Genomic DNA, 13,973 nt, shown 5'->3' with positions numbered 1-13,973 from the left:
GGAGTGTACTCAACCTACTTCCTGGTACCAACGGTGGACGAAACACTGAGACCCATCCTGGACCTAAGGTTCCTAAACAAGTACATAAAAACACAAAAGTTCAAAATGACGTCCCTACAATAGGTCATTCCTCAGATACGGGACGGAGACTTCATGGCCACCATAGACCTCAAAGATGCCTACCTGCACATCCCAATGAACAGGCAGCACAAACATCTACTGAGATTTACCATCAATCAAAGATCACTACCAGTTCACAACCCTAGCATTCTGACAAAAATCCGCACCAAGTGTCTACACCAAGTGCATCGCAGCGGTGGCAGAGCACCTAAGGAAGGACGGGATCCATGTATACCCTTACCTGGACGACTGGCTAATAAAGGCAAGTTCACACAGGCCATGCAAAAAACACTAACAGCACGTGACAAGTACACTGGTGGACCTGGGATTCTCCATTCACTAGGGGAAATCCTCAATGGAGCCAGAGCAAGTAAAAATCTCCCTAGGAACACAGATCAACACCATACAGAGCAAAGTGTTCCCCAGCGACAAGAGAACACTGGCCCTGCTGAAGAAGACACGCCTCTACCAGAAGGGGCGAGCTCTGACAGTGAGGACAGCGAGCAAGGTCATGGGCATGATGGCCTCCTGCATACATCTGGTATCTAATGTACGGCTCTACATGAGAACATTCCAGAAATGGCTGCAAGAACAAAGGTCACAAGCTACAGGAAGTTGGGAAGATCTAATGGTTGTAACGCACACAGTGCAGGAGGAGATGTCGTGGTGGAACAAGGAGAACATAGTAGAAGGGAAGCCTTTAACACCACCAACCTCAATGGTGACCATCACCACAGACGCATCCCAGAAGGGATGGGGAGCACACATGAGCAAGCTCAGAGTGAGGGGTCTGTGGAGTCCTGCGGATGCGGTCAAACACATCAACTACCTGGAACTAAAGACCGTGTTCCTCGCCCTGAAAGCCTTCCAGAAAAAACGGTACAACCAGAGAGTGTTGATCCAGACAGACAACACAACAACAATGTTCTACATCAGCAAGCAAGGAGGAACACAATCAGCCCTGCTATCGAACCTAGCACAGGAGATATGGAGATGGGCCATCCCACTCAAAATAGAGCTGCTAGCCATACACCTACCAGGGAAGGACAATGTGGAAGCGGACTGGCTCAGCAGACAGACATCAGCATCCCACGAGTGGGAGCTCAATACACAGGAAACGCAAAGGCTATTCAGAAGGTGGGGAACACCGACAATAGACCCAGTTGCAACACACCAGAATGCAAAATGCCGAGACTTCCCATCCCGGCAACCAAGGGAAGGATCCCTGTGGAATGCCCTTTGGATAAGCTGTTCGAAAACATTTGCTTCCGCTTTTCCCCCGATACCACTAATACACAGAGTACTCAACAAGAGCAGACCCAGCAACATGACTCTGATCCTGGTGGCACCCCAGTGGGCCAGGCAGACCTGGTACTCACAGATAATGGAAATGGCACAGGGCGTTCCCCACAAGTTTGGGAAAAGGAAGGGCTTACTCTCCATGCACAACGAAGAAGTACTACACCCAGAGCCAGAGAACATCAGCCTAGCAGCTTGGCTCCTGAAGACATAGAGTTTGCACACCTAAAGTTACCTGAGAGCACCCTACGGGTACTGCGAGAGGCAAGGAGACCAAGCACACGAAGGTGCTATGTGGAAAAATGGAAGAGGTTTACACAATGGTGCAGAAAGAAAAAGCTACACAAGAAGATGACATGGGAATCAACAGTGCTAAGATATCTCACGCACCTGCTGAAGATAAAACTAAGTTCATCCTCGCTAAGAGTACACCTAGCAGCGATAGTAGCCTACACAAGAGGAGAAACAGGGAAGAGTTTCTTTACATCACAGATAGTAAAGAGATTCCTGGAAGGGGCAAAGAGGATTGCACCACCAAAGAGGATGCCGCCACCAGCATGGAACCTTAATTTAGTCCTAACAGAGCTCATGAAAGCGCCCTTTGAACCCATTCATAAGGCCTCCCTACAAATGCTGACAATGAAAACAGCCTTCTTGGTGGCGATCACCTCACTGCGCAGGGTGAGCGAACTACAGGCGCAAACGCTACAAGAACCCTACATCCAAATACACAATGATAGGGTGGTGATGAGAACTGACCCACACTATATACCAAAGGTGGTGTCAAGGTTCCACATCAACCAGACAGTACAAATACCAAGCTTCTTTCAGAAACAGGCCACAAGCGCAGAGAGGGCACTGCACACTCTGGACGCTAGAAGGGCAGTAATGCACTACATAGATAGAACCAAGGTGCACAGGAAAACAAAGCAGTTATTTGTGTCCTTCGCAAGCAGTTTCCTGGGTAGACCAGTAAGAAAGGGAACCATCGTACGATGGATCGCACAAACTATACAATTCTGCCACAGGCAGGCATACCAAGAACTAGCAGAAGGGGCACGGGCCGACTCTACCAGGAAAAAAGGAGCAACAATAGCCTTCCTGGCTAACACATTCACTAAGCACTACTGTGTGGATATACAAATGAACAAGGAAGCACAAGTAGGACAGAAGGTGCTTCGACATATATTCAACAACCAACGCTTATCTTCCACCCAGCCGCCACAAACATAACAAACTGCTACAAAGTCTATGCCCAGCATAGTGAATACAGAAAGATTCACGCTGCAAAATGAATAGTTTCTTACCTGTCGGTGTAGTTTTGCAGCTTGAAGATCTTTCTGGATTCACTAGCGAACCCACCTACCTCTGCCAGAAAGATGAGGCTGGAGAAGCAGGTGGTAATACAAGGACAATACAGAAACAGACACCTTGAAGGAAAAAGCGGGAAAATCACTTACTTGGAAAGGAAAAAGAGAACATTGCCAAAGTATTCGCAAACAGAACACAAAACAAGAAAAAATAATCAGAAGATGGCGCCCAAAGGTGGGAGGTTCTGCAGGAAGTGTGTCGACGTCACAGGAAGTACACCAAAAGGAGGGACGTTGACGGCCACCTGGGCTACGAAAAAAAAAAAGAAAAGACTACGATTCCAGACCCAACCACTAGACCGCGGAATAATGCACAGCATAGTGAATCCAGAAAGATCTTCAAGCTGCAAAACTACGCCGACGGGTAAGAAACTATTTGTTTTCTCTTGAGTATGTGGAGAGAGATTCTATAGTTGAGATATTGTGGTCCAGTGTTGTGGAGGCATTTGTAGGTGTGGGTGAGTATCTTCAAAGTTACTCTCTTCTCAACGGGGAGCTAGTGGAGGTCTCGCAGGTGTTGGGTGTTTGTGTCGAGGGATGCCGAGGACCAGTCTGGAGGCGGTGTTCTGTATGGTCTGGAGTTTGCTTAGCAGAGACTTATTGATACCGGCATAGAGGGTGTTTCCGTAGTCCAGTCTGCTGGGTATGAGTGCGTGGGTGATGGTCTTCCTTGATTCTGAGGGAATCCATTTGAAGATCTTCCGGAGGCTGCGGAGGGTGTTGAAGCAGGTGGAGGCGACGGCGTTGACCTGTCGGGTCATTGAGAGGGAGGAGTCGAGTACGATGCCGGGGTTCCGGGTGTGGTCCGTGGGATTAGGGGGCTGCCTAGGATGGTGGACCACCAGGTGTGGACCCATGCAGAGGGGGAGGGTCCGAGGATGAGGACCTCTGTCTTCTCTGAGACGAACTTCAGGTAGCTGCGACTCATCCAGGACGTTACGTACTTCATTCTTTCCTAGAAGTTGAGTTTGATGGTGATGGGGTCCTTGGTGAGGGAGAGGATGAGCTGGGTGTCATCATCGTAGGATACTATGCTCAGTCCGTGATGTCTAATGATGGTGGCGAGGGGGACCATATACATGTTGAATAGGCTGAGCAATGATCCTTGGGGTACTCCACAGTTGATCTCAGTGGGATTGTAGCGGATGGAAGTCTGATTCTTTGGGTTCTGCCAGAGAAGGAAGGAGTGGAGCCAGAAGGGCAGTTCCCTGTATGCCAGCGACGTGGAGTCTGGAGGTGAGTGTGTGGTGGAAGATGGTGTCAAAGGCTGAGGAGAGGTCGAGTAGGATCAGGCAGCGGTGTTTCCTTGGTCGAGGAGGGTGCTGATGTCGTCTGTAGAGACAAGTAGAGCAGTTTCTGTGCTCTGGTTGCTGCGGAATCCGGATTCACATTGGCTGCGAAGGGGAGGAAGGAGATGGGTCGGTAGTTCTTGAGGTCCGCAAGGCCTGCTGAGGGCTTCATGAGTAGAGGCCTGACTTCTACGTATTTCCAGTCATCAGGCAGGGTGCCGGTTTCGAAGGTGGCGTTGATGGTGCGTCGTAGTTACGGTGCGATGGCGGCAGCGGCTCTCTGGAAGAATTTTGGGGGCAGGGGTTCATGGGGTCTACCGACTGAATGCCTTTCATGGTCGATGAGGTGTCTTTGGTGGTGATAGGAGTCCAGGAGGAGATGGTTGGCTGGCTGGCATTGCTGGAGGGGTAGTGGTTTCGGAGTCAGGTGTCTGGTCGTTGAATTCGTCGAAGAAGCACTTGATTTTCAGAAGGACTTAAGATCTAACATGACACTGTTATCATCATTATTTATGCTAATTCCTCAGAATACCCTAGGGGAAGTGAAAGTGACACTAATAATACTATAGAAAGGGGGTCAAGGGGAGTGTTTATCGACCTAGTATCCCGTGCCCCTATTTAGCATCGCAAACCACAAAAGGGGATACTCTGTCAGAAGTGTGTGTTAGTACAGAGGCTGAGGAGAATGAGACTAATAACTATACATAGCGAGTCATATCTGACTGAGAAATTCCCATCCGACCATCCTTATTTGGTGGAGTATCGTCATATGGGAGTTGGTACATGACCTCAATGCCGCCCAAACCATCAGAAAGACGGTGCGGATATGGATCTGTAACGAAACTCTAGCCAAGATAATGCTTAAAGAGTGGAAAAATGATAAGGTGCAGTGCTCTAGTGAAAGTGAAACTAAAATTGACTACTCAGACAAAAAATATGTTTAATGAAAATTGTCTAAGTGTCAAAATTAAAACCAAGCCCCGTAGTGAAAATTGATAACTACAAAGTGGCGCTGTGCAGGACGGTCAACATGTTTCAGCCAGTATGGAAAAACTATCCGGCTTTCTTCAGGACCAAATGATGTAATAGCTACTGCAGATATATAAAGTGTGGTGAAAAAAGAAAATTAATACTTTGCAAAATAGCAGTCTCCCTGGACCTTGGAGCCCCAATGTATCCTGGAGAGCTAACTTTTTCTTTTCCCAGCTTTGTGTGGGAGAGAAGACCTCACCTCACCCGGCAACCTACTCGGGAAGTTGAGGCCCCGCTCTGTCCGTCGATACCTCTCGCAATCATCCAAGAGGCTTCCTCTTGGATGATTGCAAGAGGTACCGAAGTATTAATTTTCTTTTTTCACCACACTTTATATATCTGCAGTAGCTATTACATCATTTGGTCCTGAAGAAAGCCGGATAGTTTTTCCATACTGGCTGAAACATGTTGACCGTCCTGCACAGCGCCACTTTGTAGTTATCAATTTTCACTACGGTGCGTGGTTTTAATTTTGACACTTAGACAATTTTCATTAAACATATTTTTTGTCTGAGTAGTCAATTTTAGTTTCACTTTCACTAGAGCACTGCACCTTATCATTTTTCCACTCTTTGAGCATTATCTTGGCTAGAGTTTCTTTACAGATCCATATCCGCACCGTCTTTCTGATGGTTTGGGCGGCATTGAGGTCATGTACCAACTCCCATATGACGATACTCCGCCAAATAAGGGTGGTCGGATGGGAATTTCTCAGCCAGATATGACTCGTCGAAGTGAAAGTGACATCATGCACCCTTTGATGTACCCTCACAGAGAGAGTATTGAGCCTTTGTTCTACTTTTAGACCCTTGACATTTGTTGCTCAGGGGCCTGCGGAAGGTAAGGAGTTTAAACTCTTGAATATAAACAATGCTCTCCATAGATCTCTGCTTAGTTTCTGGTGCTTCTGGTGCTGTTTGCATAAAGCTGAACATCTGAGTAGGAAGGACAGTGCTAGGAGTAACAGTGGTCAAGCCAGGAGTAGGAACTACTACACTGAGCAACCCCTATCTGAAGTCTATGATTCTCATCAACCTGTTAATGGGTGATCTCATATCAACGTGTACATCAGTTCAGGTGGAATCAAGTTATCTATAAGGGAATAGGGTTCTGCATAATACTGTGAGGACTAAAACTATTTCTAAAACATGTTCAATTCACTGTATAAGGCTGCACCTATTAGCTTGAAACTGATTTAGTTTAACTATTTGGGGCATTTCCTAATGTGACCACATGGGCTACATGGAAGAGAACAAAGCATTGAATGTGCAAAATTATAGCTTTGTCTATGACGTTTTAGCAGGGTGATGAACTTTGCCAGTTCACAGCTACAAAGTTTGTCAGCTTTAGAAAACAATGCCTGTGCGCATAACTTCAAGCCAGAGCAGAAGATCTGGATAAGCGATGAGTTCCGTGATCTGAGCCCAAAATAATATTTGTGAAGAGGAATGGCACAGTAGCTAAGCAGGGCACATTTCATTTGACACCTAAAAAAACAAATCAAAACTTGATGAGATAGTTCAAACTGCCACTTGACACTCTAGATCATGGGTACTCACAAACTTTCTCTTGGGGGCCAAATTTACAGTGTGCTTTGTGTCCGAGGGCCGCATCGGTGGGGGTGGGGTCAGTGGGGGAGGGGGCGGGGCTAGAACAAAAAAAAAACTGGTACCATGAGGTTGATCACTGGTCCCTGCAGCGGACGCCTTCGTCCACTGAGCCACCAGACCCGGCATACACATATCTCTCTCTCTTTCTTTTTCAGTCTCTCTCTCTGTCTCCCTCCCTCTCTCCCTCCCTCTTCCTCCCTCTCTCTACCTCTCTCTCCCTCTGTCTCTCTTTCTCCCTCTGTCTCACCCACTCTGACTGTCTCACTCCCTCTCACTCCCTCTCTCCCTCTGTCTCACTCACTCTTACTGTCTCACTCCCTCTCTCCCTCTGTCTCACTCACTCTGACTGCCTCACTCTCTCTCTGTTTCCCTCTCCCTGTTACCCTCTCCCGCACTCTGTTTCCCTCTCCCTCACTCTGTTTTCCTCATCCTCACTCTGTTTCCCTCTCCCTCACTCTATTTCCCTCTCCCTCTCTCTTCTTCCCTCTCTCTTTACTTCCCTCTCCCTCCTTCCCTCTGTCTCCCTCTCTCTCCTTCCCCCTCCCTCACTCTGAGGTCTCCCTCACTCTGAGGTCTCCCTCCCTCAATCTGTCTCCCTCCCTCGCTCTGTCTCCCTCCCTACCTCTGTCTCCCTCCCTACCTCTCTCTGTCTCCCTCCCTCCGTCGCTCTGTCTCCTTCCCTCGCTCTGCCTCCCTCCCTCGCTCTGTCTTCTCCCTCGCACTGCCTCCCTCCCTCGCTCTGTCTCCCTCCCTCCGTCGCTCTTTCTCCCTCCCTCGCTCTGTCTCCCTCCCTCGCTCTGTCTTCCTCCCTCTACCTCGCTCCTCTGTCTCCCTCCTCTCCCTCGCTCTCCCACGCTCCTCTGTCTCCCTCCCTCTCCTGTGCTCTCCCTTGCTCTCCCCGTCTCCCTCCCTCACTCTCCCTCGCTCTCCCTTGCTCTCCCTCTCTCTGCCTCTCTCTCGCTCTCCCTCTGTCTCTGTCTCCCTCCCTCGCTCTCCCTCCCTCTCCCGCATTCTCCCTCGCTCTCCCACACTCTCCCTCTGTCTGCCTCTCCCTCGCTCTACCTCTGTCTCCCTCCCTTGCTCTCCCTCTCTCGCTCTCCCTCTGTCTGCCTCTGTCTCCCTCCCTCCCTCTCCCTCTGTCTGCCTCTCCCTCGCTCTCCCTCTGTCTCCCTCCCTCCCTCACCCTCACTCGCTCTCCCTCTGTCTGCCTCTACCTCACTCTCCCTCGCTCTCCCTCTGTCTTCCACTACCTTGCTCTCCCTAGCTCTCTCTCTGTCTCCCTCCCTCACTCTCCCGCATTCTCCTGCACTCTCCCTTGCTCTCCCTCACTATCCCTTTGTCTGCCTCTCCCTCGCTCTCCCTCTGTTTCCCTCCCTCGCTCTCCCTCTCTCGCTCTCCCTCTGTCTGCCTCTGTCTCTCTACCTCGTTCTCTCGTGCTCTCCCTAGCTCTACCTCTGTCTGCCTCTCCCTTGCTCTCCCTCTGTCTCCCTCCCTCTCTCTCACTCGCTCTCCCTCGCTCTTCCTCTGCCTGCCTCTACCTCGCTCTCCCTCACTCTCCCTCTCTCTGCCACTACCTCACTCTCCCTCGCTCTCTCTCTCTCCCTCGCTCTCCCGCGTTTTCCCAGGCTCTCCCTCGCTCTCCTCGCTCTCCCTCTGTCTGCCTCTCCCTCTGTTTCCCTCCCTCGCTCTCCCTCGCTCTTCCCTGCTGTCCTGCGTTCTCCCGCGCTCTCCCTCGCTCTCCCTCTGTCTCCCTCTCCCTCGCTCTCCTTCTGTCTCCCTCCCTCGCTCTCCCTTGCTCTCCCTCTGTCTGTCTCTGTCTCCCTCCCTCGCCTTCTCGCGCTCTCCCCCTGTCTGCCTCACCCTAGCTCTCCCACTGTCTGCCTCTCCCTTGCTCTCCCTCTGTCTCCCTCCCTCACTCTCCCTTTGTCTGCCTCAGTCTCCCTCCCTCGCTCTCTCGCGCTCTCCCTCGCTCTCCCTCTGTCTGCCTCTCCCTCGCTCTCCCACTGTCTCCCTCCCTCGCTCTCCCTTGCTCTCCCTTTGTCTGCCTCGGTCTCCATCCCTCGCTCTCTCTCGCTCACCCTCGCTCCCCCTCTACCTCCTCCCTCTCCCTCTGTCACCCTCTTCATCTCACCCTGCCGGTGTGCGCCCTGGCTGAGACAGCTTCCGGGCACAGAGCCACACCCGAGCACTTCACAGGTCTTTAAAAGACCATTCACATGTTAATGAGGCTTTGTTCACCTCTTAGGCCCCTGCAGCTCCACTCTGACTATGGCGCGAATCGCCTCCCGCCACAAGGCAGCAGAGTCTCTTGAGTCGCGCTGCCACAGGGGTGTTTGCTGACACACTTTAAAAATATATATATATAATAAAACACGGGTACAATGGTTGGACGGTCCGCAGGCCACCAGGGAAGGCTTGCCGGGCCGCTGTTGGCCCGCAGGCCGTACTATGAGTACCCGTGCTCTAGATGAAGACATAAAAGAGTTACTAATATAAATTAACAGCAGAATACTGGCCATGAGTCGCGCTGCCGCAGGGGTGTTTGCTGACACACTTTAAAAAAATATATATATAATAAAACACGGGTACAATGGTTGGACGGTCCGCAGGCCACCAGGGAAGGCTTGCCGGGCCGCTGTTGGCCCGCAGGCCGTACTATGAGTACCCGTGCTCTAGATGAAGACATAAAAGAGTTACTAATATAAATTAACAGCAGAATACTGGCCATAGATTCTAAGGTAGGCTCTCTCTCAGTCACGATTGATTAATAAAAAAAGAGTCAGCAAAAATACTAGTAGGATAGATACTGCTGAGATGAGGATACCCGATCTGGAATATTACACAAACTCATAGAGTAAAAGGATGGTAAAACTTACAACAATTTTGGAGTCTGCACTTGCCAAGAGCAGAGATTTAGAAGCGAGGTCAAGGCAAAACTTTGTGCGAATAATGGGAATACTGGAATCTTGCTGGTGTAACTTTCTATCAAAGACAGCTTTTCTGACCTACTAGTAGTTGGAAGGGTGCACCTATTTTGTGGACCCAGATCACCTCCTGGAACAAATCATAAGTGTATCATTGCACGCCTGCAAGACTTTATGGAAAAGTAATGGCCTATTCCAGGTGACATTAGTGTTGGCACTGGTACAGTTTCATACAGGGTGTTTACATAAGTGAATGTATACAACCATCGTGTTTCGAAGCTAAATCAATAAAGGATTGGTTTGTTTCATCCCCACCCTCCTTCACTTATCAACATTGTGTTTGCGTTAAGTTTAGATGAACTGGATTTATTTTCATTGTCTTCACTTTTTCCCACAACTGCTTATTGTGTCTGCTTATGCTTTGAAATTCACAAAACATGAATTGAGAGTTTCTTTTTTTATTGTATATTTGAAAGTTTTATTTTCTAAGATTGGAAATGAAGCCAACATTTGTAGCATGAAGGGGTCCTTATTGAACAGACTAGGGGCCATATTTAAAAAAAAAAGAGTTTTGCGATTCTCAAATTGCGATTGTTAGCAAAATGCAATGTATGTAGGATTTGCTAAAATATGTGCAAATCCTACAAATTCCTTATTTGCGAATCGCAAATTAAGATTTGCAAATAAGGAATACCTTCCCATGGGCTAGGAGGCCCATAGGAATGATTGGGAAGACATTCTCAATTTGTGATTACCAATTAGAGAACCGCAAATTGAGAATGCAATTTCAAGGTTGCAAATTTGCCAAAAGGACACTCTGTTGCACCCCTGAAATATGCATGTGTGCACATTTTGCGCACATATATGCCCTAAGGGCATTTATGTGTGACATATGGCACTTTTAAAAAATCTAAAAAGTGTTTTTTTAAAGAAAATCGCAAATTACCATCAACTTGAAGTTGGTGGTAATTTGCCAAATAGCAAATTTCTGGTGCTTCTAGAATTTCATTTAAGGAATAGCAATTTGCAATTCCTTAATTGCATTCGCAAAATTAAGAATCGCAAATTTAGCAATTCTCTATTTTGCGATGGACTTTTGGGATGATACATCCCAAAAGGCTTGTTCAAATTCACAAACGGGCCGATTCTGAGAATCTGCCCGTTTGCAAACGGAAAAATTGCTTGACACATATGGCCCTTGGTCAGCTAAAGTCATAAAATATGTAATAGCTATCATCCAATAATGGTTTATCACTTTTATCCCATTTGTTGTTTATCCGAACGTTCAAGGGTTTAGGGCATGGTTTTGTTATGACAAGTTGAAAGAGAAACATGTAAATGTGTCCACTACTGTGGATTTATCCTGAGAAGATCAGGCAGGTGTGTGTCTGCACAAGGAGCTTCATCAATGTGTATTCTCAAAGTTTGGCCCCCTTAATGTCAATGCGTTGTTAATGATGGACTTAGACAACTGGCTTTATCAGGCAGAGGAGAGGGTTCTGCAGGATGTATAATTTAAACAGATCCTCCAAAGTCATGTTCGTTGTGTATTTGTAGAAGTCTCTTTTGACTTATTCGGCACAACACCACCATTGCCTCACATATTTTGGCCCAAGAATGCTCCTGTGTGGGGCTCGGTTGGAAACTGAATTTTAGTTGCAATCCACCATCAGAGGGAAGATTATAACAGACCAGACCAGGGAGTGTCAAAGAGGTTTTAAGGACCCCTCTAGGGTCTCTTGCGCAGGACCTCTAGCATAAGCTGTTCCTCCAAACTCATCATATATTGCTATTAATTAAAGTATGGCCCCAAATGCCAAAAGTACTGTGAGCTGTAAGACAAATTCTAAGGATGTGATTATTAACAAATACCTTCTGCCCTCCAATCCAGTGCTCTATACTTCACGCATTGATGACTTATTACAGATTTACTACAATGTTTGGTTGGACTATTACTTTTCTTTGTTTTAAACCTTCAATATTCCATTCTTTTTTTTTAGTGTGGGTTCTTTGACAGAGCTCGACCACCCCAGGATGAAACAGCAGACACAGAACATCTAACAAAAGGAAAAACGGCAGAGGCATGAAAAAAAGTGTCCATAAATGTAGTTCAACTTAAGAAAAAAAGAGAATGAAACGAAAGACGTTTGCACCCACTCCAATTGAACTTTGGAAATTGGAATTGCTACAATGTTGTAATTTCAGCTAGTCAACTTTCTGAAATTCTCCTTGTGATGAACCTTTGTTGCACAGGGCAGCAATACTCACAGCCTTAAAAAACTGGTACAGGAGCATTGGGTTTTACTTGAGCATTTCCTGCTCTGGGGTGCATTACAGTGACCATAGCAGGTGCATTGAGACTATTGCAGCGTAACTCTGGCTCACCAGGAAATGAAAAACTTGTTCTGAAGTGAAGCTTGAAGGATGGAAGGAGATAACGTAATCAGCTGCTCTACATCATTACGACTATGTCCCGACTACTCGCCATCGATGACATAGCTCTTCTTATGGAAACATGGCTGTAGACTTGAACCAGAGTATTGATTGTAATGTGAACATATATTTGAGATATTCTACTGCTTGCCTTTTGAGTACTCAAGCACAGATATTTATCTCCCACCTCATTGGAAAGAACATTCTAAAGAAAATCAGAAATCCTGGCTATGTGCTTTTTGCAGCTCACAGAAGTGGATTGTTTCTTTTGTAATTTGAAAAAGAATCTAAAATTCATATCAGTCTCTCTTTTCACATGAGGTTTTTAAAACAGACCTGTCTTCAAACCTTTCTCTTAGAAACTTCTTTACCAAGCACAGTGTATATGAACAGGTTTTTTAGAAATGGCCTAATAAAGTCACTTCGCAGGTTCCGCTACATATGTATGCACACCAAGAAGTACCATATTTGTAGAGAAATGTGGATCTTTTACGGTGCTTGTCACTTTGCACATTTGATGAAACCTCTTCTTTATGAATAACAAGTTTAAATAGCTCCAATGTTTTAATTACTTAGTTGTTCAGAATTAATTTTTCTAAGAAATGTCAGTAAAACTGCCTGAACTAGTGCAGCACCCTCTATCTTATATCACAAAGTATGAGCGGGCTGAATCCTGAAGATGATTGAATAAAACGTGTTTGACTTTGCAGTGTTAGGATCTGCATGGCATTGCTGATTGAACCTGTATAGCCCTTCTGTTGAGAGCTTGTTGTGATAAAACTTTAGATTTCTTGAACCAGCAAGAATGTTGGGAAACGCCTATAGGGTAAACTTTGAGAGACAATCAATGAGACATGATGGCTCATAATGCTGTATTAGATCTAGTGACACTCAGATAGTAACGTTGTGTTGACATAAATATTAGTTTTGCCAAAGAATTAGCATTAGATTGATTACGGAGCTAAATATTGAAAGCAAAATATGGGCAATTTATAGGATTGCCAGAATGAATAGATGTTTAACAGATGCATTAAGAAGCTACTCAATCCATTGTGTACTTGTTATGCAGATGGAGCATTTTCCTTAAGTTCCGCACTGACACTGTCTCTATTGTGGGGGTACTCCCAGGTGCTTTGGAACCAAAAGCAATTAAGTTTGCTCTTGAGTTAAACATTCGTTTTGGTGAGGGGGATATTTTATGCCTTTTAAAAATATTTTTTAGAAAAAAAACTGCATTCACCAGAAATACGTCAAATTCTATTACCACGAGATACACATTTTTATACCCATGTCTTATGGCAGTTTGTGTATTGTACAAAGAAAAATAAAATATGCATAACTGCCATGAATATAGCAATCATGCAAAAATAGTTATTACACTGGTCAAAGTACTGTATTAGAATACGATCTGTCCGAGATTTAAAGACCTTAATACCCAAAAATAAAGTTCATAAAAAATTCAGAAACTATTGACTTCTCTAGTTTAATGTAAGAATTTGAGATAAGTAAATTTGTAGTCGAATGAATAGTCTTCCGCATACATTTAGGTAAGGTATGGTTTCACAGTTAGGAAATGCTGAACATAAGAATTTATCTATGTGCAATACATTACGCATTGAACTATCTAAAGCATGTTTACACTGGCATTTTGTTTATTATATGTATATAATTGTGCTTTTGTACTTATCCTAGACAGTAATGGTGCAGTTGGGAAAACCAAGTGATGGTTATGACAATCTAATCTGAGATACTGTATGAATTTGATAAATCTGGATTGCATATTCAGTTGCCAGTTCCCTGCTTCCTGTTTCGTACATAAACACTATTTCCAGCACAGAGAGCCAAGTGTAAGGTTCATCTTTGGTAGTATTCTTAGTGTACTATGCGTTTTTTGAC

At 46.1% G+C, this 13,973-nt stretch overlaps 1 protein-coding gene across 1 annotated transcript in view; it reads left to right on the top strand.

Annotated features, from left to right (window-relative positions):
• The window catches only part of ITGA8 (integrin subunit alpha 8), a 721,129-nt gene extending 707,615 nt beyond the window's left edge, over nucleotides 1-13,514 (top strand). The window contains exon 30 of the mRNA XM_086941818.1: nucleotides 11,645-13,514. Coding sequence (XP_086797944.1) covers nucleotides 11,645-11,731 — 87 coding nt within the window. The 3' untranslated portion in view covers nucleotides 11,732-13,514. The remainder of the gene's footprint in view (nucleotides 1-11,644) is intronic.
• Nucleotides 13,515-13,973: the final 459 nt, after the last annotated feature.

The sequence above is a fragment of the Lissotriton vulgaris genome, chromosome 10 (genome assembly GCF_964263255.1).
Source record: "Lissotriton vulgaris chromosome 10, aLisVul1.2, whole genome shotgun sequence".
NCBI classification, from domain to species: domain Eukaryota; kingdom Metazoa; phylum Chordata; class Amphibia; order Caudata; family Salamandridae; genus Lissotriton; species Lissotriton vulgaris.
Note: the sequence above shows the minus strand (reverse complement) of the source record. Positions and strands in the feature narration are given on the sequence as shown.